At 39.4% G+C, this 26,388-nt stretch overlaps 1 protein-coding gene across 11 annotated transcripts in view; it reads right to left on the bottom strand.

Annotated features, from left to right (window-relative positions):
* Positions 1-445: 445 nt before the first annotated feature.
* Positions 446-26,388, bottom strand: part of PHF20 (PHD finger protein 20) — a 75,075-nt gene continuing 49,132 nt past the window's right edge. For all 11 annotated transcript variants that reach the window (XM_054845672.1, XM_054845679.1, XM_054845680.1 and 8 more), the window contains 8 exons: positions 24,443-24,541; positions 22,437-22,598; positions 19,977-20,146; positions 14,244-14,343; positions 10,760-10,955; positions 7,538-7,937; positions 4,884-5,067; positions 446-3,249 (listed from right to left, as the gene is read on the bottom strand). In XM_054845672.1, the coding sequence (XP_054701647.1) occupies positions 3,107-3,249; positions 4,884-5,067; positions 7,538-7,937; positions 10,760-10,955; positions 14,244-14,343; positions 19,977-20,146; positions 22,437-22,598; positions 24,443-24,541 (1,454 nt within the window). In that variant the 3' untranslated portion in view covers positions 446-3,106. The remainder of the gene's footprint in view (positions 3,250-4,883; positions 5,068-7,537; positions 7,938-10,759; positions 10,956-14,243; positions 14,344-19,976; positions 20,147-22,436; positions 22,599-24,442; positions 24,542-26,388) is intronic.

Here is a 26,388-nt window from a genome sequence, read left to right as displayed (position 1 = left end):
CACTTCAGACGCTGCCTGTTCTGGATAGAGCAGCTTCCTACCTGCGACGTTCAAGTCTTGTGAAACAAATCACCAGAGGGATGAGCCAGCAGCCACTGCCAAGTGCATGGAGCAGCCTTGGTCGGTTATTTGTTGAAACAGGAACAAAAATTAGAGTCAGATTACATATACTAGGTCCTAATGTATTACAGGTATTAGGAACTGGGAATAAAATGTACAAGCTCCTCACTAAAACAATATGCAGTATAAACCAATACATAACAGTTTATCTATTAAGAATACTTATGAGACAGATCTGGAAAACAATAATTTCCATACTTTAAGAATAGTTAAGATCTATATTCCTGTCAAACTACAGTACCTGCATTTCAATGCCATGTGATTAAAAAAGTCCAAAATTGTTTTATTGAATAATCATTAATTGAAACAAAGACTTTACTAAGACTTAACCAACAAAAACCTATTTATTTATTCCAAACACCAAGATACAGAAGTTTTCAAGTTTTGCAAATATTGCTCCAAAGCAAAATTCTATGTACAGCGCCCTCGGTTCTAATAGTGCATAAACAAAGACAAATATACTTATGTATCCACAGTGCAATGTTTGCTCATTTCATCAAGGCTCCACGTTGCATTCACTTACCAGTGATTTAAAGAAACAAAAAAGTGACCTGCCAGACCGAACAGTTGGTCCAGACTAAGAAATAACAATGTGGAAACTTGCAAAAACAGGGACAAAAATGAATCCAGGCAGAGCACAAAAGAATCTTTCCTGAACATGAGAAATGCTACTCTATTTTAAATAAATATTTTCGGTCTTCATCTGCAAGGGCTTCCCTAGCTCTATTAAAGGAAAACAAGTCTCCAGTATTTGCCGTTTGATTCACCCATCAGAACCTCCTGTTCTTCCAAATCTTAAGTACTGCCCTGAGCAAAAATAAACCGGCAAAGTAAAAATATACAACGAACACAGAAAAAGCAATTGCTTGGGAAGAAGTTCCACTCTGGAGTGAAAATTCTGCTCGGGAACTTATCTGCTTTCATGCCCTCCAACAGTTAAGCACATCTGACTTGCTAACAATGCAGATACGTTCTTCGAGACACCCGGTCGGAGTGTTTGCTTTACAGATTTCAATCTGGGAACACCTTTCTGGCTGATCTCACCTGAAAAAACCCCAAAACCTTCCCAGTTGCCTGGGGCGCTCCTTCTGAGGCTGTCCTGGTTGTCTGGTTACCGCCGCCTGTTCTAGAACTACGCAGCGTAGTGTCCTGGAGTCAGTAACAGCAATGAGAGAAGGGATAAGCACTGCGCTCATCTTCAGAGTGCAAAGCGATTCTTAAATATCATGTAAGCTTTATTCCAATTCTGTTACAGAAAAATAAGTTTATTTTTCTGCTGTACATATGTTGTATTTGCTATACACCAACTAGTTCTATAAAACTGTGAGAAATTATTCCCTGAAATGAGTCTTGGCACAGAAGCCTTAGTTACAACCTAGAGTAGCCTAATTATTCTGTTTTCTGAAGGAAATAAAATATTCACTGTGTAGGTACTGTTAACTCCTACAACAATATTGGATATTTCAAGTTTACATTACTCTTTGCAGTATACAAACATTAGAGATTCATATCCAAAATTAATAATTTGTACAAGTTATGGGCCTTTCAATTACAACTGTGCTTAAATTTTACCCTTTGGCGGTACCATCACACACAATAAAATCAAGGTAACAAATCCAGCACCTTAAGGACACCCTCTCACTGCAGAAACAGCGTACCATTTCCCACAGCGAACTTAACTCAGGAACATTTGGGAAGGAAAACTAAAGCCACAGCTGGTATTATGGAGCTACGATCGGCAGCTGAAAGACTTTTAACGTCTCAAAAACTTACAATACACCAACGTTTCAAAAGGTACTGTAAAACGGGACTCGGAACATCAGCAGCATTTTCACCTTGCTCTCACAAAGTAATACAAACCGGAGAATGAAAACGTAAGGTATAAAAAAGGACTCTGAACATACACCGTTTAAGATAATAACCCACTCACTGTCTGCGAGGACAGTACCTCATGCATAGATCTTGAGGCTTTATTTACACAAATATAAAATAAACTGATTCCCAAAACCACACATTCATAGAGTAAGTCTTTACAATGAACACGTTCAGAGTATTGAAAAAAGTCTACATTTCAAAATATAACCGGAATGGCAATTATCAACAAATGGGTAGAAAACTACATAACATCCGTGACAGACCCTGGTGAAGTCTGGAACTCCAAGCGCATCTCCAGCCTTCTCGGGGCAGCGTTTCCCACTGCCACAACAAGGGCGTCCCGCGAGCGCTGCTTCAGGAGGCACGGCGTGGCCACGTTTAAGAGCTCAACAACGTACATCAACACAACGTTAATGGGCTTCCCCCGTACCAAGTCATGTGATAGTGACAGGATAAATATGGAAAAACAATCATTTATTCTGAAAATAAGTGCAATCCACCTGTGACCTTCTGCTACATTATTTAACACAACAGAAGTGGGGTTTAGGCCACTGTTACTTGCAAACCTCCACATAACGGTTTATAGTTAAGAGCTGGACATTCATACTTACTAAGTCTGAAAACTGTTATAACGTTTCCTAATGATTAAATACTGTGTGCTATTATGCATAAACCAGAAGGAATAAAACATGACACAAGTCACTTAAATGATGCAAAGTTATTTACAACCTCTGTCAACTAAACATTTTTGGCTCTTAGAACTCTGTTCTTCAGTGGCACAATTTTTAGTTAATTTAATTACGAAAAGTTTACCGTTTCAATCAGCAACTTGTAAGGAGTGAAAATTTAAGTACAACTGATCAGCCAACACCCAACCTCTGAAGACAACAGTATGACCTCTTCCACATCGTTATAATTGCCTAATAAACCCAAAATTATGATGAGATAAAATAACCTTTTTGCTGTTCTTTGAACAGCACTTCTTCGCAAATCCCTGAAGTCAATCTGCACCACATGCAACCAGCATGCTCATTTCATTTAAATATACAGAGCTGTTCACATCAGATGCTCCAACTTCACACTCGGTAACAGTCTCCAACATTTTCTAGTCTCATGTTGAGCAGCACAGTGCAATCTGTTGCACTTTGCCTAGGTCCGTTATAAGCTGCTTTATACAATGTTTGAGTTGTGGGAGTCGAGCTAGTGGTTCTGGTGGTTCCAGCTCTCCTGTATAATCCAGCCAACTCTCCAAAACTGCAAAGAAAAAACAAAACTCTCACTATTCCACTTCTCAGCAAACAGACCACCTAAGTCACAAAACAGGAATTCTTGAAATCTTTTGTGAATCTTGAGAGCGCAGTGGGCAGTATTTTTAACACGTGGTATTTAAGAAATGAGAAAACCAGGCTCCTCACACCAATCTTTGCAGGAAAAAAAAAAAAAGCAGATGTTCCTAGGAGGGAAGCAGGGAAGGAATACTCAGGCCTAGATATTGTGAAATCTGGTGCCGTACTTCCACTGATCTGTACCAACTCCAGAGCAAGGACACTGCGGTACAGGGAGTTTAAACCATCAGAATACCTTTAAGATCAGCATTAGATGCGGCTACACAGTATTTTCACTGAAGATCCTAAAAGAATAGGACTATGCTAATGAGAGAAGTTTGTTGTCAATACAGAATACAATTGGCCAAGACAGAAAGAAATGGGTAACAGAAAATGGGGAGGAAATCAGAAAGCACAAACAGCAGACCACTGCACAAAGAGAATGAATTCCTGCTCTAAAGTTTCCCAGCAGGAAACAAGAACCAAACAAACCACTGATCAAAACAACTCGGGCGATAATGTAACACGACCACGAGAAAGGTGGTCAGCTCGAACTACGGTGAGTTCGGGGGACGGGACAGTATCGCAGAAGGAGGCTGAAACCTTCAAGACGGAATACACCTGCCAAGAGAAGCAGCAGCGGCCATTGCCACTAACCAGCTTACCGGCTAGTTTAACCCATGGGCAGAACTAGTGGGCATTACCCAACTACTGACACAGCCAGCCTGGAAATAAGAAAATTCCTGATGAGAGCAGCAATGCTCTGAGCAGCCCTCCAGCTCAGCGGCAGATACAAAAAGCCTGACTTTTGTGAACTAGAGCGTCATCATGTATGAAACAGGCATTATGATTACAGGCCTGATCGGTCTTCATTACCTGAAATATTCCTTTAGTTGTTCAACTTTTCAGTACCTTACTGAACTAGAGAGGACTCTTACTTCAGCAAAGGTTAGATTCCCAAGCACTTTTTCCTGGCAAGAAAAGCTGGAATTTAACCACTGCACAACCAATGGCCAGACAAAGATGTTAAGAAAAAGAACTATCCTGGATTGGATTGTTTAATAGCAAATTTCTAAACCCTTTAAGTGTTACATCACTAGCAAAACAAATTTCAAGAGACACTTAAGTAAAAAATTTGGAAGACACAGGAAACAAGAGCTTTGTGCACCAAAAAGGCCACCTAGAATAGGCTGAACCAGCCAGCAAGCCTCTGAAGACCAGGGAAGTTCTGACACACAGAAGTGCTATGAAAAATGACAAAAACGTGAAAGCAAAAAGACACAGAAGATATTCCACTACCTCATTTGATGCAAGTATTTAGAGGTGATTTAACCAGAACTTTTTCTATAAAATTCTGCTCAGTTTAAATTTGATCTTTGTTTTAAAATCCACCCCCCCCCCCAACATCAACAGCACGTCTATTTTCCATTAGTCAACACAGCAAATCTGACAAAGCAACGCTCATCTGTGTAGGTCTGCAGAAGTAAAATTCAAGTTAACATGTTCTGAACAGGTAGTTCAGTTAAATACAGTTAATTTTTGAAATAGAAAAGCGTTACCTACCATCTAGCTCCTTCTCAATGAAATCCATTCTGTGTATGACTTCATCTTGCAGAGATTCCACATGAGCTAAAAGATTAAGCTGCCACTGCAGCTGCGAGTTCACAGCTCCTTCTTTGTCTTTTTCCAGCAGTTTCATTTCAATCGCTTCCTCTGGAGAGACTTTCTTAGAGACAGATTCTCTTACCTAGCAGAAACGCACACGTTAATGCTTATTACGGTGAAGTAGAATCAGTGAGCCAGACTGTAGGTCCTTACAGTTACCCAAGCTAATTGCTCAACTGATCGAGACACAGAGAAGAGATCGTGAACAAATATTAAGGCAGTTTGGGCAAGAGGATCTAAGCACAGACATGCTTTTATAGGTATTTTGCCAAAATCTATTCTTCGCACTTCACAAGCATCTGATTTTCAAGGTAACACATACACGTGTAGCGAGCTCCTTGCCAACTTCCAGCTGGAAGATATTGCACTTAATCTGTGCATCCTTGGGATTATTAAAGCTATTTTTAACATAGAATTGTTTTGGTTGGAAAAGACCTTTAAGATCATCAAGTCCAACCGTTAACCCAGCACTGCCAAAGCCCACCGCTAAACCACGTCCCCAAGCACCACATCTACACGTTTTCTAAATACCTCCAGGCATGGGGACTCCACCACTGCCCTGGGCAGCCTGTGCCAGGGAGGGACAACCCTTTCGGGGAAGAAATTCTTCCCAATACCCAATCTAAACCTCCCCTGGCACAACTTGAGGCTGTTTCCTCTTGTCCTATCACTTGTTCCTTGGGAGAAGAGACCGACCCCCCATCTGGCTACACCCTCCTTTCAGGGGAGTTGTAGAGAGTGATCAGGTCTCCCCTCAGCCTCCTTTTCTCCAGGCTCAACAACCCCAGTTCCCTCAGCCGCTCCCCATCAGACTTGTGCTCCAGACCCTTCACCACTTCGTTGCCCTTCTCTGGACACGCTCCAGCACCTCAATGTCCCTCTTGGAGTGAGGGGCCCAGTTTTTTACCTAGTGAAGAGTACACTCGCCCAAGCCATGAGCAGCCAGTTTCTCCTGTGGGAAACAGTGTCAAAGGCTATACTAAAGTCCAGGTAGACAACATCAATAGCCTTTCCCTCATCCACTAAGTGGGTCACCTTGTCATAGAAAATCAGGTTGGTCAAGCAGGACCTGTCTGTCAAACCTATGCTGACTGGGCCTGATCACCTGCTTGTCCTGTACATGCCTCATGATGGCACTCAAGATGATCTGCTCCGTAACATTCCCCAGCACCGAGGTCAGACTGACAGGCCTGTAGTTCCCCAGGTCCTCCTCCTGGCCCTTCTCCTAGATGGGTGTCAACACTGGCTAACTTCCAGTCAGCTGGGACCTCCCCGGCCAGCCAGGACTGCTGATACGTGATGGAGAGTGGCTTGGTGAGCTCTTCACCAGCTCCTTCAGCATTCTTGGGTGGATCCAGTCCAGCCCCAGAGCACGTGTCTAAATGGTGTAGCAGGTCACTAACCACTTCCCCTTTCATTATGGGGCTTCACTCTGCTCCTCATCCCTGTCTTCCAGGTAAAGAGCAAATGATTTTGCAGTGAGAAGGGACTCCTGAAGGAATCTAATCTCAATTCTACTAAAACTTTCATTGAAGCGTCTAGAAAAAAAACCAACATTACCACCACCACTTACAAAACCTGACTACGCTGTCAGCAGTGTTGATTCTACTTCCCCACTTTTTTCATCATTATGGTAAAATATGACAGGATTTAGAAAAAGGCTCCTAAAAGTTTGGAGACCTGAAATATAAGCCTTTCTGGGAAACATAAAGCAATCTCAATTGATTTGATAGAGAAGTTAAAAAGAACATAAATTACAGCTTACATAGCCATGAAATAAAAGCTAAAGAACCTAATCTAAAAAATCTAAACATATCTAAGCATTTCCCAGAGGCTTTTTAACATTTGTCAGGCTGTATTTCACATGGCTTGGCACTAACTAATCAAAACAAAACTTTTGCATTGGGGCGTAGAAAGAATTGTCTCTGATAGATCTGAAAATGAGAACCTAGAGTTGAAAAGACAGAACTAGAGTGCTCCACTAGGAAGAAGATACAGGACTATTCAATGGCGACCATTTTTAAAAATCTGTTCAGGCTCCTTTATTCCCCCCCCCCCCCCCCCGCACCATGAAGCGCTGCCTGAAGAACCTGCCATCAAGTTTAGTTAATATAACTGTTTTAATGTAACTATTAAAAGAAACATGGTAAAAAGATGGAACTAAATAAAAGTTGGGACATCAGTGCATTTGGTAGTACCACACCTGCTTGCCCTGTTGTCTCTCCATCCCCTTGCTAGTGTTTATTTTTGCATTTAACACACATAAACGTAAGCAGCAATGAACTGCCAGTGGACCATAACGCATGTTCCACAGACTGTGCAGATGATTTAAGGTCCAGAAGTCTGCTCCGACCCGGATTTTTTTTTTAATTATTGTTTGAAATGGAGGAGCTGATCATGTCTATCATTTTAATTCACATTGGCAACTTAAATTTAACAGTGTAGGACAAAACTCAACACACATAAACTAAATACTATTAAAGGGGTTCAGTTTTGCACTTTGCCAGGCAAACACATCATCTACACAGAGACGGTTATTTTAACAGAAATACCTTCGAGTAACTGTGTTTGGATTCATTTTCCATCTTGCATATTTCTCGGTCCAGATTCCAGCCAAACCTTTCTGAGAGGGCATCGTCCCCGTTCTCCCTTATTCTGTTCACTCCGTCATCCACGGCCGAGCCCCTTGTCTCCACGACCAGCCTCTGCTCTATGGCGGGGTAGTAAGCCCGAGGTTTCTGGTAGCAGTGTTCACTCGTAATGTAAGACTCCTCCACAGAAGGAATGGCTGAGGGTTTCTCAACTGTCCCATTCCAAGTTCTATAACTTGCTGTCTCCTCTTTGCAACAGTTTTCCTCAATATGAATGATGTGCTTGGTATGAATTTCTTCATCCACCGTGATGTGCTTCCATGGATGGCACCAAAGCTTTAGGTCAGGATGTTCTTTATTTCTGTCCAAACATAAAAAAAGTAAAACACCCACCAACTTTAAACTTCAAAGTGACCGAGCAAACTATCCTATTACATGAGGAAATTAAGCACATATATTTGAACTACTACATGCTTTAGTGACCATGATCAATAAAAAATACCCAAATATTCTGAAAGAATATAATTTCACTGAGGTCAGTTGTGTATCTTCCTACAATGTTCTGTTAGGTTCACTATTTTCATTTCTATAGCATGGTATATAAGCCAAGCGCTGGCATTAAGAAAAAAACTGAAAAGTAAGTTTGAAATAGATACATACAACTTTTCACAATTGTTACCCTTGAAGGAGCATTTTGCTTTAATATTTGCAATTTATTAACAGCATAAACTCATTTTCACTGGGATATTTTTAGTAGTATATTAAACAGGTAAGTTAAATACACTGAAGCTAAACTAAGATTTTAACAATTTTAAACACCAGTGAAAGACCCCCTCGGTATCAAACTTTAGCCAGAAGTTCCTCAAAATAAACTTTAAAATTCAATCCATTGATCTTTTATTACCCTCTAACAACAACAACAACAAGTGGGGACTTGCGGTGGTGGTGGTGTAGAACTTCTTTATTATTTCCTTTAAAACTTTAACTTTCCTTTAAATCCCAGGATGCTGAGCAAACTCTATTGCCTGGTACACCAACATGCCATAGTCCCCCCACCTGCTTTTTATAAAAATTCGTATTTTAATTGTTTTCAAATTGACATATTTATTCCAGCAGCATGGGCAACTATAGGTAACAGATTCCTACACAGATATAACAAACAAACAAGAAATTTAGAGTGAGCATTGTAACTGATACTGTTCTTCCACATGTCTGTCAGGCATCAAAACAGCAGTAAAAAGGAGAGCAAAGCAGAATCAATCTGCTTATCTTCAAAGGGTAAGAGGCAGCTTATCTGCTACAGGCTGCGAGAATGCAGCAGAGGCAAATCCTGACCCTAAAGCACCTGCATTCAGCTGCACAGAAAGGGAGGGCTGCCCCAAAACCCCACTCTCTGCTTCCTTGCAAACAGAAGCAGATGGAATTACTCCATTAAGCCAATCCAGCTGTTCCAGCTGTTAGCCAAACCACTCAACAGAACACAACCATTTTACTTCCAAAGTTTCTAATCCATTCTACAGTAGCTAAGGTTTCTTCAGTGTCTTCCAGAGGAAAGCACAATTAACTACGAACGCCAAGGACTTGCTCAGACCGCTTTATACGAGCGCCTCTACCCCCAGGGACTGCACGACTACAATGTCCTTGTGAGCAATCCTTAAGGCACACCTAGAAAAGTGAAAGCCAAGTTTTCATTTACCAAAGCTTTCTACTCCAGCTCCATTGCTACTCTACACCTAACGGCACTATTTTGCTCAGCAAAGAGCAAGGGATAACTCTACAGAAGACAGAAAACTGAAAGATGATGCATCAGCTACATAAGGATGAAAATTCAAATGTTTAATACTTGAGTATCCTTTTAACTATTGCCTCCTGAAGGCTGGCTCTCCTCCCGTTGCACCAAAGCTGTCAATGTCACCTCTGATCCTTTGCCACCTCCTCGAAATACTGAGCAACACTCTCCTAAGAATTTCAGGCAGCTGCGAAATCATCTCCTCTCCCCTAGATGGTAGATCTGCATCAACGATATGATCATTCTTCTAATTCAGCAATTCTTCAAATCCTTTTTGATTTATATAAAGAAAACAGGGGCTATAGCTTTTAACAAGATGGTCCTAACAGGACTACACCTCATCTTTAATTAAACCAGGTCATTACACCAACTTCAGGATGGGATAGAAAAAGAACCAAGTCTGTAAAAAGCATCACATTAATTGCCCAGTGCTCTACACCTTAGTGCTATACAAATCTCAATTTGCTCTACAACTGGAAAGTCTTGCTATTTAAGAAAAGGCCTAAGGAGTGGTCTTAGAATATTTATGTTCCACCCTCTCCAAAGAGGGAAGGGATTACTTACAGATCTGACTAAAGGATACCATAGTGGAAAAACAAACTTATTTTAAACATTATTCCACTGTTTAAGCATTTCAAGTACTGCCAGTGGCCCTACTTTATCACCACAGATTAAATTTAAGGGAAAAAGTTCTAAAGAATGCTGGAAACACTAAAAGCTTTGCTTTCCAAATAGCTGCTGCTGTGCATTATAAATATGGGATTCAATCAATTTAAACCTGCTGGATTTGAGTTAGAAATTTTTTTTTCCAGTCATCAGAACCCAAGGATGACTTTAAACAGGAAAAGATGCAGAAAACTTGACTTCTACAGCGACTAGAGAATATGTTATTTTTTCATATATATCATAATGTATCTTTGCATAGAAATGAATTGCTACAGGTTGCTGAAGGTGCAACTGCTCTCCCACTACAACAGAGCAACACATTACACTGAACAAAAAGATCTGATTTCTACTGGAAAAGCGATGATGTAGAGTTACTGGAATGGAGAAGGCAAGTGTTTTAAGAATGCTGCCATAGGTTGTACGCCTATCCTCTTCTTGCTACTTAAATCTGTTTAGGTGCTTTAAGAGAAGCTGCTGTTATTAGTTTTCTCCCTCTTTCTTTCGTACTTCCCCAACCCTTCTATACACACAGTCAGGTTACACTCAACACACTTCAATAGTTTTTAAGCAGCCAAGTCCTTTTCAAAGATCACAGTTGCAATTCAAACTATGTTGTTATATATCCACAAAGAAGCACAAAAATAAGTCTGAATTTCTGATTATTTTTCTACCATTTGAAATCTAATTCATGTTGAGAACATGCCAACTGATACTTAAATACTGCTTACTGTAATATGCTCATCTTCAGCTGCAGTCCATGCAGTACTTCTATCACTCTCTGTACATCGCCAAGAAGTTGGTGAGTGGCTACTATCTTCTTGGCATTCTGGTGGGAATAATTTTCTTCCAAAAATGCTAAGCCATGCATGTGACCATTACTTAACCACTCCTTCTCATACCAGTACTTTAAGCTGGACCTCTGACCTAAAGCAACAGTAATGAGCGTGTTAAAATGAAGCATTAACTATGGTATATTAACATTACCGGTAGTTATTCTGATTATCTCAAAGTCTTGCAACAGCTTATTTGTTCTTAACAATAGTACCAATAAAGATCTTGTAATAGCAGACAAAACCCTGGAGACATGAAGAACTTGTAAAGTGGGAAGCAAGATGATAACCTCAGTCAAAAACCTCTGCCCAACTACAAAAGCATTCAGACCCCAAATTCCATCCAAGGACATCCACAACAGGTAATTACGCAGAGGAAAGTGTATTTTTAGCAGGGTATCACAGTGCCTAGTAACCATGGCTGTAACTAAAGCTACAGTTTGAATACAGCTCTGCAAACAGAAAAATACAGCAAAAGGCAGTGAACTTCCGCTCCCCAGTGGTCTTCGGTTTATGCATCATATGTGTATTAGTACAGACAGTCAAAAGTAAATTTTAGAGGAATCAATGGTGAGGTTCTGATGGAGAACTTGCCCAAGTCAGACTATTAATGCTAATTCTAGCTTAAGAGGTTAGAATATCAACAGCTGAAATGAAATGATGTTAAATGGGATAAATGCATCAGTAAAAGTAACTCAAGCAGCCAAGCAAAGTGGTATTAGCAGGAAAGAGTGGAACTTGAGATGCTGGCTAAATTGCAAACACACAAACAAAAAAATCCAAGCCAAAAAGCCAACAAAAGTCCACGCACACCCTGTAAAAAGTATTGTTACAACAGATGTTCTCAGAAGACAGCTCAGCACCCTGAGAAACATCACGTCATTCACTGGCCTACATACAGCCCAGCCAGCAAACCTACAAAATCAGAGATGATATTGGAGCACAGACTCAGAATGATAGTCACAAAAAAAAGACTCCAATATAACCAGGTTATCATTGACTAGAAGTTTCAGCAGTTAAGGAGAAGCTAAAAAAATAATAAAATAAAAATAAAGAGTTTCTAGGAAGCAGAGTAAGACCAAGGGATTGCACTACAAGCATATTAGATAGTGTCACTGCCCATGCAATTAACTTCAGCACAACGAAGCAAAACAACTCTTTGGAAGCCGTACGGAGAAATGAGCAGAGCTTGGTCACAGGAGTTTATATGCTTTTGGATGGCTACATACAGAATGCCAGCAAAATGGTTTCTGTATCGTGCCCTATATGAACATTTGTGGACATAAAATTAAATTCAATACTAAACACTCTGCCACAGTAAAGGAGTAAAAGCAAACGAGTGTGCTTGTAAGCACGTTCAGCCACGAGGCTGTACAGGACATTACTCAATGTTCTGAGGCAAGATCTCCAAAACCACCCACACAGGGAAGAACGAATTTTCAAGGCTATAATAGCTCAACTTTTCAGGCAGATACGCTGTATCAAGGAGGAGATCCTCTAGGTATGGTCAGAACCACTTTGGAGACATTCCTGACATACCTGTATGAACCTCACACTTTTATTTTTGTGTTAGAGAAGCTACCATCTGTGACAGAAAAGGAAGTTCAGCCCACAAGAATAAAATTGTGAATTTTAGGACTCCGTGGTCATCTGAACAACACTGAGATGATCCAGCTGAAGCCCATCCATGGCACTGTTTACTCAGCGGTGTACTCAGGAGACAAAAAGTGCTTTCTCTCTAGGTGTATAAGCTTAAGAGAAGACACAAGACTATATCCAACAACGTATGCTTTCTAAGGCTTGAATGAACCTGTCACATCATAAGCACCTTCATAATGTTTAAGCAAGGGTAAGTGTTAATAAATGTCTTAAAAATCCCACTTGACTCAAAAAAATTGTCTAAAGTGACAGTTGGTAGTTTTTAAGTATAATTACACTAACCTTGCTTTTCTTTCCAATAACATAAATGGTGCTGTTATAAGTCCCAGCACTAAACTGCGGAAAGCTCCTAAACAGGAATTTGCTGAACGGCTATGGCCAGTTTTAAAAGCAACTTCTTTGCAGAGTCGTAAAGCCTACTTAGCTCCTTCAAGCCGACAGCAGATTCACTGAAATGGAGAAGCCACTTTTGCAGTCAAAAAGTTGGATATGTTTTCCTTTTCCAAGACAGAGGTAAAAATTAAGCCCAAATTAAAAAAATGCAAGTTTCAGGATCTTCAAAGCAATAGTTAATAAAATTGATTAAACTTATTAAGCAAATGAAGTTGTAATCAGTTTTTACCAAAAAGCATTCTGATAAAGTTTCTTACTAAATACAAATAGTTCAAGTATGATGGCATGACTTCAGTTTCCATCTGCACTTAAGTTTAAAACTAACTCAAATTGACACAAATCAAAGCAAAAGATCTTGAAAATAAGGGGTTAAAATCCTGGATGCAAAATACTGTAAAAAAAACCAAACCCCTAAATAAATGTTAAAATATTTTACTGCTTAGATAACAATGTAAGCATAGCATGTCTTCCTTGCTACGAGTACAAACATTAGTATACAAACTACACAAATCAATGAGTTAAGCTACAAAAGAGTTGGTAGTTTTAAACACCAAAAAAAAAAAGTGGAGATCACAATCCAAATAGGTATATAAACCAAAAAGGTCTTGTGATTAGGCAAATGGAGATCCTATTTTCTTATAATTTATGAACACAGACTCAAGCCCAAACCTCATTCGTTTCCACATTCAGTGAGGCTTTATAAAATTCATAGAGTATGAAGTCAGAAAAAATTACACTTACGTGGATTTTATCTGCTGCATAAGACAGACTAAGACATTTTAGAATATAGTTAGGAGTAGAGAATGCATTGCTTAATCAGCTCTGACCCAAGACAGTTTACATTTGTATTTATATACGTGGATTGCAAGCGCTCTTCCGTAACGAGCACTAGCACATCACAGCTCGAGAACCAGCGAGCCTCTTGCTGACTTATGTTAAAGAACACGTAAGGCTGGTCCAGCTGGAGGAAAGCTGCAGTCACATCCCGTAAGATGTGCCTGTGAGGAGTCTTTGCTCAAGTTTCCTGAGTGCTTCTAAATTAATTTTCCATAGCCAGATAGTACAATCCGTATTACTGGCAAATATGTGACAGATGGTCATCAAAACATTCATTTTCATTCCTGTCCAGCTGTAATTCCACAATATTGACTCATGTACATTCACATAAATTAAACTTTCTCTATCTAGAATTGAATGCAATTACCTATAATGATAGACACAGCTAGGAGAGCAAAAAAAAAAGTTTAATCTTTGCAATATATATATATATATATAAACTAATAAAGTTACTACATACATAAGAAGGCTCCGTAACCTTAAATTTCTGTACCTGGAGGATCTTGGCAAATATAGCAGGTATATTTCTCAGGTACATTATCTTCCAGTAAACCCATACAGACTCCATGCTGCCAGCACAGACACTCTTCACACTGTTTAAAGTCAAGAAGTGCACATCAACAGAAATGAAGCCTACAGGAGCTCAGTAAGATTACCTCAATTAAGAGACACACCATCTACGCATTTTAAGACAAAAAGGGGTATTAATATCCACCCCCCCTCTTCCAGCTACAAGCAAATACATTAAAGAATCAGACTACAATAAAATTTCAACCCTTCCCACACATTTTTCACGGATTTCCGGAGAATGACAACAATTACAAAGTGGAAGCAGAGATCCTTGAAAGGTGCAAAAATGTTCCCCTTAGAGATGAAAGTCTTTCACAAGATGCATGCACACATAATCAGGACAGAAAACAATATGCAACCAAGCTTTCCTTAGCAAAATATATCAAGTTTTCTGAATTAAAAGGTTTCCTCCTCAAACAACAAATCACATTCAATTATAAAATCCAAGGGATATTTATGTCACATAGGACCAGCCAATATTATGCTTTACTGATACTTATATCGCTAACATTTTATCTATTGCTAACATAAAACTCAAGTGCAGATGCAGTTGTACTAACTTAAACTTCCAACATCCTTCCAAGTGTGAGCAATTGTATTGGCAAAGACTGAACGTAACTGGGCCCTACGTTTTTAGTGCAGTTATACTATTTAAAATGCAATCACTGTACTTAGAGCCACACAGTTTTAGAGCAGGAGAAACTATATCCACATGTTCTGTGCCAGTCACTGTCGTATCCCCCCCGCCAGTTTAACAAGCAGACAAAACTTCAACTGCAGCCTAAAGACCACGGAAACATAGGACAACCCCCACAAAAGAATATTCAGTCAATTTTGATTCGAAACTCTGCTGTCAGTTCAGAACTCCTATTTTTACAAGTAGTGAGACAACAAATCATAGCCTTTCTTTCTTATAGAATCATAGAATGGTTTGGGTGGGAAGGGACCTCAAAGCCCATCTAGTCCCAACCCCCTGCCATGGGCAGGGACACCCTCCACTAGAGCACGTTGCCCAAAGCCCCATCCAACCTGGCCTTGAACACTGCCAGGGATGGGACATCCACAACCTCTCTTGGAGCACAAGCCAAAAAGTTTAATGCAGAGATCTTGTCAATATTAGCAAAACTTTTCAAAATGAGCTAAAACAAACGCAAACAGCAACTGCAAGCAATCTTAGATGCTGCTCTTCACCAACCTACAAAGATGCCAACTTGATAAACATCTCATCTGTGTTGAGCACCACTTACAGCACTTTTATTAATGGCACTCTTTGCTGCTGCCTTTTGTCAAGCTAGGAGGGACAGAAGGGGACTACCGGTTTTTGAATACATCATTGTATTAAATCAGTGGCCTAGGTGTGGAGGAAATAGAAGCACTAGGAGCAGAGAATGTAAAACCTTAGAGAAAAACAGGTTTCTGAAAGATGGGACTAAATGTTTTGCCTTACAAAATGGGTGAACAGTCCTAAAGCAATAAGGAGATGTTTCTGAAAAAGGCCGAGAGACCATCCATCACAAAGATGATTAGGAGGAGCCAGAAAAAGGTGTCCTAAAAGGAAGAAAACAGATTAAGAAAAATAGACTGTGTGCTAAAAATAAGAAGGGAGCTCCTGGACCTAGTTACACTTGCATCTTATAAATCATGCCATATGGCACAGAGCTACTCCCAGTGTTTTTCAAGGCAAATTTGCCCAGAACTCTAATGAAGTATCCCAATTTTTTTTTAACTTTACTCAACTGATATTTAATATTCACCCCACCTGGGCACAGGTCCTTCCTTTTACCTGCATGTTCTACTTCTCAGCTTGGTCAGGCTACAGGCTATTGCCCTGGACACACGCTACATAGAAGCTACCCCCTGCCCAGGCAGTAGCAGGGAGATTCAAAGCAAGCCAAATAATAGATTTTGAAGAGAAAAAAATGTGGAGTTGTGCAATAATATTTAAATTGAAGTCCAAGTGCAAAGGAAATAACCAAACCCAACAGACATGTATTTAAAGCAGCTTTTCATCTGCCAGAACAAAAATATCCCAAGTCCATTTACATCCATCACCTCGGAGGCCACCAAATCCAGCCCCAGAATTCTCTACATCACACACAAATTCACCAGTGTTTAGGTACAAAAACCAGAAGGAAGGGACAACAACGTTTTGTCTGGACTTTTCCGGGCCCAAGCCTTACTCTACAAAGGGAGCACTGTGCCTTCAGAAGTAACACATGGCAATGCTAAGCTACTTTACACAGGGTCCATAAATGAAATCTAGTAACCTCCTTGCAAAGTTAGAGAGAGCGGAATGAAACAACATTGACCAATGATTTTTTTTTTTATTTTTTCCCAGTTTTAACTTCTACTAACTGAGGCAGGTACTTAGTTAAATACAAAATGATATTTCTGTATCCCAGTGTAATGAATGCTATTCTTTATGCACAAATTGCTTGGAGACAATTAATTTAAGGCAAGTTCAAGATAAAGGAAGAGTTTTTTGCAATGTCTCAAAGCTGAATTTTTTGGTGGGTTTTACTATAGGTTTAAAAACCTAAATGGAACAAAGACTCGGTTTAACTTTGTAAACAGAGTTTCATTAAACCGTAACGGTCCCTGATCTTTCAGGAAAAATAAAGGTGCTGCTTGTGTTTAACATTTTCTTCCTCATTATTTCTAAATTGGGTACATTCATGGAAGTGAGCTCAGTTCAGAGAGAAAATGACTTACCATTCTCCCACTTACAAGATACCCGTATCCTGGGGGGAATGAACCTCCAGTCACGTGCACAGAGAAACTGCCCCGGCTCCTCACTTTGATACCCAGTGAAAGCAGGTTGGCACACAGGCGTGTGCTCAAGCACGTACCCCAAGGGTCAGCGTATTCAGTCAGATCTCTGAGTAATAACCAGGGGCAGCATAAACACCCCAATGGAGACAAGTGGAAAGAATGACAATATTCTTCTAAAAAACCATACACTGAGCAAAATTACATATCTTCAGGAAGAGAGGACAAGTCTAAATTCAAGTTCTTTACAGCAGACACTTCCAAATTTGAGTTTCCAAGTGTCAAAGTCTGAGTAGGAAACAGGGAAGAAATCTTTCCTTCTTATAAAGTTGTGACAGCTACACAGGATTCTCATTCTATAAAGGGAAGCGTCAATCTTGGCACTACACCTCTGAAAAGCTGAAAATAGGTTCCCCTCGTCATAATTCCACAGTTGTATAACATAGCATCTTTGCTTTGTATTAATGCTCTGCACTTACAGAGCTGACTCAGGCATTTCTGCATCAACAACAGAAGACCAGACTGGTCAAAACATTTTCCCAAAAACTACTGGGTGGCGAAATGGTGTGGGGAGCACAGCATTTGGTACCTTAAGCAAACCACCTGCCTAGCCTACCCCCAAAATCTTGTTACACCAGTTCCCTACTACCCAATTCCTATTGCTTCAATCCCCATCTTTTTCCAGAGAGAATAACCCGCTCTCCTGGACAATTCTTTTATAACGCAGCTGAAGTCTTTAAAACTTTCCAATGTACTCAAAATCCCAAACTAGTTCAACCTAGAAAGCTGATCCCAGAAGCAGCCCACAAAACCTGACACGAAAGCTATCCACAGACTGTGTCCTGAGCTAGCTGACGGTTCTCTGCATTCTGCAATCATAGACTAGTGCTGAGCCTATTTTTGCCAGAAAACTATACTCCAAACTCTATCTTTGTGGGTTTTATTGAGCCATCTCCTCAGAAGGCAGCCAGCTCCCTTTATTCCCAACTGTCAGCCTCCTTTTCCTCCTATACACTCAGATGCTATTTATCTAATTTTGACCACTGCCCATCACTGCACCCTTTCCTAATAATACAGAAGGTATCTTTTGTCCTGCACAGTCAGGATCCAACACTAATATAAAGGTGCGCATCAAAATGAACTCAGCTCTAAGAGAAAAAGCATCATACCTTCCAGAGCAAATTGACATAAAATAGCATGGAAGGCCAAAGAAAACTACCCAGTGAAGTTAGCTGTTAAACTTTAGCCTTGAGGACAAAAATAAAAAAAACCCCCAAAACAAAAACAAAAACCAACAACTTAGCTGTGTTAGCTAGCCCTCTTAAAAGTTTTTTTTTTAAATTAGATTGTTAGTATGCAGAGCAAAAAAGGTGCAGAGCCAAGTATTCTTCACACTACAATTTAAACAGTGCACTCCTGCCCCCCTCCTCCTTAGCAAGTTTCTGCTCCATTCAAGCAATAAAATCCACCAAAAAGTCAGCTGCAGCTGTGAGATCGGTAAAGATCAGCTTCTATCTTTCCTCCTAGTTCCAAACAGCAAGAAAGAAATGCAGTTCAGAGTAACATGCCAGAAACTATGCCAGTAAGGGGTCCCACAAAGTGGGATTCAAATCTCACAAAAATTAGCAACAGAATGCCTGGGAAAGTGAATTCAAAAGCTGCAGATGGGGGTGAGCTTTCTGTGCCAGAAAAGTACTTCTGAAGTCAGTGTCATGCCATCTCATTCCACAAATAAAACCTCCTCAAAAGAATGCAATAATTACTTTAAAATTTGCAGTGAGCACAGCTGCCAAGCTACACAACTGTCACTTTGATCTAAGGTCCCACAACAAGCAAAAGGTTATCTAGATAGGAATGGTGGGAGCCTCCTAGGAAAAAAAAAAAAATTAAAAATCCCTCATTTCTTCTGAAAAGCTCCTGATCTCAGTTCAAGAGCATCACACACTCAAGCCCCTGCATATGCTTCCTCTAAGACTTTACAGGAATTACCAAAGGGGACCATGCAGCTCACGTAAGAAGCAGTGGCAAAATGACCTAGAGGAAAAAATGCTGAAGAAGTTTTTTTATTTGATACATTTGACTTCACAGTTTAAAATGAATAGTAACTGGGTGGAACAGTAGGTGGAGAATGGTTTACTGATAATTTACAAATGCCTCTAAAAGTGAAAGTAAACAGCCAAGGCAGTTCCAAAGAGGTTTTTATCAACAGTTTTAAGCAGGAGAGATAATAGACACTGCTCTGGCTGGAAACAGCGTTCTGTAAAGCTGGTTTAAAAAAGCATACGTATATGGAGGACAGACAGATTGCCTTCTACAGATTAGGAACTTTGAACTTACAAACTACAGAAGAAGCTGCAGAATGGATGAATGCAGCTCTGCTTCAAAACTAAAGGCTCAAGTAATGATTCTTTTGTTCATCCTATCTAGGGGATTGTATGTTTAAGTCAAGCTTCTTCCCAGGGCAGAGAACTAGACAGGTACCACCATCTCATGGCAATGTTCTGAACATGCTCAGAAACAGAGGGAAGCAAAAAAGCCAGAAAAAGAGCCACTGGTTTTAAATACGTATTCTCTAAACCTAGGAAGTATGCTAATTTTTAGAAAAATGCAAATCCACAAGCGAAAAGCCAGCCGTTAATGGCTTGTATAGAATTGCCCCTCTTCCCTCACTTTCCTTTGATAAAAAAAAAAAAACCACAAGATTTTTCACAAGCTGTATCAAAAAGTAAAGTTTTCTACCTATCATAGCAGCTGCTCACCCTGACCTTAAAAAATGTTACGGTTTCAGAGGACAACAGTTTATTTCATGTACAGATCGTAGCTGTGCATATTTCTACAACGGCTTTCTAACTGACGTCTTCCACTGCATTCACCCTCCACTTCATACCTGAATCATGAAGTCATTTTCTTCTTTTACTTCACAAACACACCGAACAATCTCAAAATCACTTTCTTCAACTTCTTCGTCAGGGTTCGTGGTTACATCAACATCCTGACTGCAGTCATCATCGCTCCAAAGCAAGCTATCCATAGATGACTCACTCAGGGTGTCATCCTCTGTACAAAAAGTAGTTAGATAAAATCCTGAGTAATTACAAAAAGGTCAAATAACTCAAGATTTCATCCCAAGTATGCAGACATGTTTGTAAAAGCATGAGTTCACTGTGTAATTTAAGGAAGATCATAATGTATAGATCATTATGCATAAACAGTAAATTTATTGAAGGTTACTACATACTGAAGTTTTATATTCTCATTAATGGTTCTTTCAAAATATTCCAACTTAATAGCTTCTGTCATTAAAATTGTACTCACAATGGACAGTGCCTCAAACCAAAGGCACAAAGTCTCTTTAAACAAGTATAATAAACAAAACCAGATTTATAAATTCAAATAGGATTCATACTCGTTTCTGCAAGTTGTATAGAATTGTGACTCAGTACTTTAAGTGTAGACCTCCCAAAGAGATAAGAGGGTTCTGTCTTACGAACCATTCGATCTCAAAGTCATGTCTCCATTACAGAAACATTCAGAGTCCAACACAGAATTTAATCCTGCTTCAGAAATTATTATTTTCATTTAGCCTCCTGTTGAGGACACATTTATCAATTTACAGGCAGTGCACTGCCCAAGGTATTCCTTAAGAATGCTCCCACGCTACTTCAAGCATTTATGCATCTCTCTGGATTGAACAAAACTGCCAAGGAAAGTCTTTATTGAACAACGTGCTAAATTGAGATGCTTACCTCAGTATTATTAATACATCTACACCTTCCTTGGCGATAACAATGGGGGAGGGGGTCAGAGGGAGAAGATAAGGATTTTAATTATGTGGGACATACATACTCTAATGAGCTGGAGGAGAGTGGAAGGTAAAAAAAATTAGTCACTCTTAAGTAGATTGTGGTCTCTCACCTATATTGGGCAGAACTATTTTGATCACTTGGCTCCTCAAACAAGACTGCAGAAATAGAACCACCACTCTGTGGTATAAACTAGATCCTTTGGGGAAACATCTGTTCTCAAATGTAAGGGGCTGAGAACCCTATGCATTAGTTAATTTTCATGTTTAACAAAGTTTTATTCCACCTCTGAGATACAGCACTCTTTCCTGAAGTACTCTGGAAGCGACAAGTTGAGCACACTGCACTTTCATTCTACACACGAGTTTTACTCTTACCAGATCTTATTTGTACTAACAATAAAAACAGTGCCTACAAGTTCTGCAGATGTAAAAGCAGCAAAGCAACTGTGAAAAGGATGAAATAAAACCATTTCCAATATTTTTCACCTCTTTCAATGTCTATGAACTGATCAAAAGAAGTCTGAGCAACTGATGGCCAAGTTATTAAACTGCGAGTACATTCTATGCTTGATACCCTCCAAAAACACAACTGATCAGATTTGCAGAACATGTTTTAAGACATTATCACCAGCTGCACTTTGGTAGTTTTTAATGTTTCCTCTTTTCCCTGTGTAAGGGAATTAACTAATGTTAATTTTTATATTTTGCCTAATAACAAATAATAAAACAGTTGTGTCAAAAAAATAATAAAAAAATCAAATGGTCACCATCAGTGTATTTACAGTAAGGAATTTAAGGTTCCTGTACGTAATGAAGCTGCCATCCAATTCCCATTTCCTTCAAATTTGTGATCTTTAAGAATAACAGAAAGAACAAAATGTTTGTCTTCCTTTTTTATTGTACTGGCTTGTGACAGTAAATATCAACATGGACCAAGATATTAAAAATTATGAAAGCTGGAACACAGCAGCCACATTTTTATGAGCTCTGTTTATGAAGTACTATGAAGACACTAATAAACAACTACTCAAGAGCTTCTCGTTATGAAGCTCAGAAAGTCATTACAACCATGTATGATATATATCTATACAACTACACCTAACCACATCCAGTGGTCTCAAACACAGTACACATGCTGTATAAAACTTGCATAGCATCTATTTTTAACTCTGAATGAGTTATTACTTTGAAGAAACCTTAGGAAATATGAAGAATTTAATTACTGAAGTCTGAACATTGTTATTATAGAGCTAATAAGGTGTTGCAAAAAGGCGCAAAAACGAGCTTCAGTTCTGAAATGAGGGGAACAATCTTAAAGCTTCTGTGAAGGTAAAAATCAAAGCACAAAGCAGCAACATCAAGCTCTGGCAAATGAACTGGGTTCAACTTCTTCAGGCAGGGGAAAGGAAACACACACAGTCCTGCATTAAGAACAGCCAAGTTTACATCACGAGTACCAGCTTTCGGGTATATTAGTGCAGCTCACTCATTTACTGGTAATGAAAGACAGAACCAACAAACCATATAGGAGAGTCATCTTACCATTTGTTTTTGGTTTTCCTCGGTGCTGTCCAGAATCAGAGCAGTGTAGCAGTGTGCTTGGGTGGGCAGAGGATTTATTTGAAGAAATACATTTTGTGACAACTGATTTTTCAGGAGAAAGCTCCTGTGAAATATCTGTGTTTTCTTCACTGCCAGAGTATTCTGTAAAATTGTAAGAAGTGTTATTATTAGAAATCTGTGGTCAAGAAAAGTTGACAGAAGAAGAAACAAACAGCACCAGGCATGTATAATTCACTGAGACAGTTTCCACTTCGATATGCTAGGACTCTAGGACTTCACTATGCTGCTGAAAGATTTACAAGCTTTCTAGAGACAAGAAAGTTACTGTCTGAACCAGAAAAAATCTTCTGCAGCTCAGTCATCCTTCACTGCTGAGATGGGTCAGGAAGGCTGAAAAGACTGGTTACTTAAACCTCACTATTCTTCAGAATAAGTACGTCTACAAATGCTTTTGCTTTACAGGCACTTCTACACAAGTAGTGTTAGCTGGAGACCTCTCTCTCATATCCCACTGTTATTCACATGGGCTGCACACATTCCCTGTCTCACAGACTACAAAATGGACAAAAAGCATCTCTTCTATTATTTTCTTAGTGCATGTATGGAACAGGATGCACAGGTGGAAAATAAAAGCCCCAATTAGGAACACGTGGAGAAGACACCTGGACCAGTTCCTCTGAAGTACCCATTTGTCACATCCTGGACTGTACAATACCCTCCAATCACCTATCTGGAGAAAACCCTCAAAGTTCCAGGACTGAAGAACAAGGGAAACATCACAAAAAGGCAAGCAACATTTTAAAACTGTGAACAAGCAGTTTGCAGGTACCATTTGTGCAATTACTGTGTAAGTTTACAAATTATACTTTGCATATTATCATCGTATTTCAGGGCACATCAGAAAGTCACTAAAATGATCCGTTTCAGTACAATTCTGCATCAGTCTGCCTGTGGTTCTTTCTTCCCCTCTACTCTCTCATGACAGCCTGCCCTATTTCTTCATGGCAGAAAAAAAGTTAAGGTATTTTTCTTTCCCATCTCAGAAACTCCTCCGTAGGGAGCTCTAGTTTAACACATTATGCATGCCAGAATGAAATGTGCTGCATTAATGATCCTAGACATCCATCAATGGCAGAGAAAGTTGCCACACTTGATCTGTAAACATTTCACTACAGAAATCTTTCAGAATCAATTGCAATTTTCAGAAGTGAAGAATCCAATCACTATAACACCTCGGCCTGCACATGAAGTTCAAAGTGTAAAGTGGCCTGAGGAAAGCACTGCCAACTTCTGTAGATGAAAATAGCAGAGAAGACATGTTCCTACTACAACCCTATCAACGTAGGTGGAACAGCACGTTACAAGACACAACAGAGGGACACAGCATGAGTAGAGACTTTAATTCAGGCTTTTACTTCATCTCTCCAGGAGAAGACAGATCTATCCTTCAGGAAAAATATTTAGGATGTGACAGGTTTAACAGAGCTTATTGTCACAGCTTCTGAAATCCCATATAAATGAAGAAATAACAAGGCTAATGGCTGAAAAAGAGGACTCATCAACATTTCCAAACTCCATCGTTCATGCAGGAGCCCCAAAACTAACTCACATAACTGAGAACATCTGGTACACGGGGTACTTGGTAATAAATCGGTGGAATCTGCACCCTCCTTAACTGGGTAAAACTTGCATATAAGTACACTTGCTAATGGAAAGCCAGACTTAAAGACTGGCATAGCTGTTTTGGAGTTAGATTTATTCTGTGCCGTTACAAGCACTACTATAGCAGTCATCCACCATTCATGATGCCCTTCAGCCAGGAAATAAATTATCTTGCCCATCGCAATTTAATATTAACCACCTAATAAAATCAGAACAAAAAAAGCACTTATCTGCAATGCCCACTCTTAAGAATGTGGAACCGGGTAACAAGCAAAACAAAATAATGAAGCCATTTTCTCCTACAGAAGAAAAAAGAGCTTTACCAGGCTTAGTTCTCTTTTTCTTTTTTTTCTTTTTCTTTGACTTGGACCTTCCATAGTCTTTGGATTTTCTTTCTTTGTTCTTCTCATTTTCTTTAACAGCTGAAATTAGAAAACATTCCAACTCAATTTAAGAGATATGCACATCTATTCTACTTATTAATTTTCTTAAAGACCTCCACGGTTTCTTTGGATAATCAGGGCCAGTTCACTGCAAAACCAAAACCAACTTATTTGTAAGAATCCCCAACTCTCATAATTGGAATGGTCTGGTTTAAGTCTTAATTTGATTGTTCCATAACAAAGTTACAATAGCATGTGGGAGAAATCAACTGTACACCAATGCCCATTTAGTACTTTCAGAGTACTAAAAAAGAAAATACTGGGGGATTTGTTGTATACATTTCCTAAATTATTATGTATGACCGACCATTTCAGTAGCATTGCAACAGAAACCTGACAAGAACAAAATTCCAACCCCCCCAAGCTCTACTACAGTTCCTCAGTCAGGTATTTTGTTTTCACTGAAGATGGAGTAACAACTGGTTCAGCTGGCTTTAACTGCTATACTCTCACCCTATTTTTATGGAAATAAAAAAACCACCATGTTGAATGATTGGGTGATATCCTTCAATCAAGTTCATCCTCTAAGCATGCTGCTTGCCATGAAGTATAACCTCACTACAAGGTAATGTGCACAAACCCTTGCCTTCCATGTCCTAGCACTTGTTTACAACTCCTGCCTTTCAGATTTAGGTCTCTGCAGCAGAATTTCTAGATACTTACACAGTTCCTTAAGTAAGTTATCCTGACTCAGCCAAGACCTAAGCGCTCTCAATTTCCTTGAATAGCAGAGAGACTGATGAGGGCCAGGGTGAGTACGCAGTCACATCCTCCACCACCACTGTGGAAGTTTGTTAATCTCTATATGCCACACTCTCAAAAAAGGAACATCCCACTGAGTCAGCTCAATGAAGAGACACTAACGGATCTCACTCGCCCTTTCTACAAGGGAGGGCAGCAAAGGACGCCCAAGGATGAACAGGGGAACAGAACAACAGTGACCGGCAAGGACAGGGATCTTCAAGATCATCTCCAGAACAAAGATCACCTGTCACAGACAGACTAGTCCAAGCACAGGGTTTTTCTGTGTTTTCCTCATCACTGTGACTTAAATTCTCACCATATATCTGAAGGAAAGTGGTGATGTAGTAAATCTGCAAGTATGCTGGAAATTATTTATGTATTCTTTATATAAATAAATATAAAAAAATATTTAAATTTTTTATATGTGTGTGTACGTACACACACACACACACCCCCCCCCATGGCTGTTACCCACCAATACTACAGTAGATTCCAGTATAAACAGGGTTTGCACTATACCACTGAACAAAATCATGAAGTAAAGTTGTTCACAGATGTTTAGTAGCAAGGAGTGTTGACTACCAGAAGTAGTCAAATGCTAATTAAAAAACCCCTACAAAAGAAAAAACTATGTCACCCTGCCCCCCCCCCCCCCGCTTTTTTTTGTTTAAGTTTAGTTATCTCAACAAGTTCAGGATTACTTAAAATATTTAATGCTTTGGACAACCAAGAGTTCAACAGAATTAATACACACTATCAAACAAGCAAAAAATAAGCAAGAATATTTTCATACCCTTAAATACTTTTATATTTTTAAGATTTAAAAAGTACTCACACTGACTGGCAAGAATAAACCCCAATGCATATAGCAAGAAAATTTATAGAATTCCCTATATTGATTCTTCATTTGACACTATTGCAAAGAAATAGTGAAAACACACTGTACGGTCAAAAAAAAATTAAACTCTCTAATAGAAGGTATACAGAATACTTTTTATCAACATTATCAGTTCCTCACAATGCTTAAAACTTTTCCAAGACTTTTTGAAGTTTAACTTTTCCATGTTAAACTAAAAAGGCGT

Source organism: Grus americana, chromosome 17 (assembly GCF_028858705.1).
Source record: "Grus americana isolate bGruAme1 chromosome 17, bGruAme1.mat, whole genome shotgun sequence".
In the NCBI taxonomy this organism is placed as follows: Eukaryota; Metazoa; Chordata; class Aves; order Gruiformes; family Gruidae; genus Grus; species Grus americana.
Note: the sequence above shows the minus strand (reverse complement) of the source record. Positions and strands in the feature narration are given on the sequence as shown.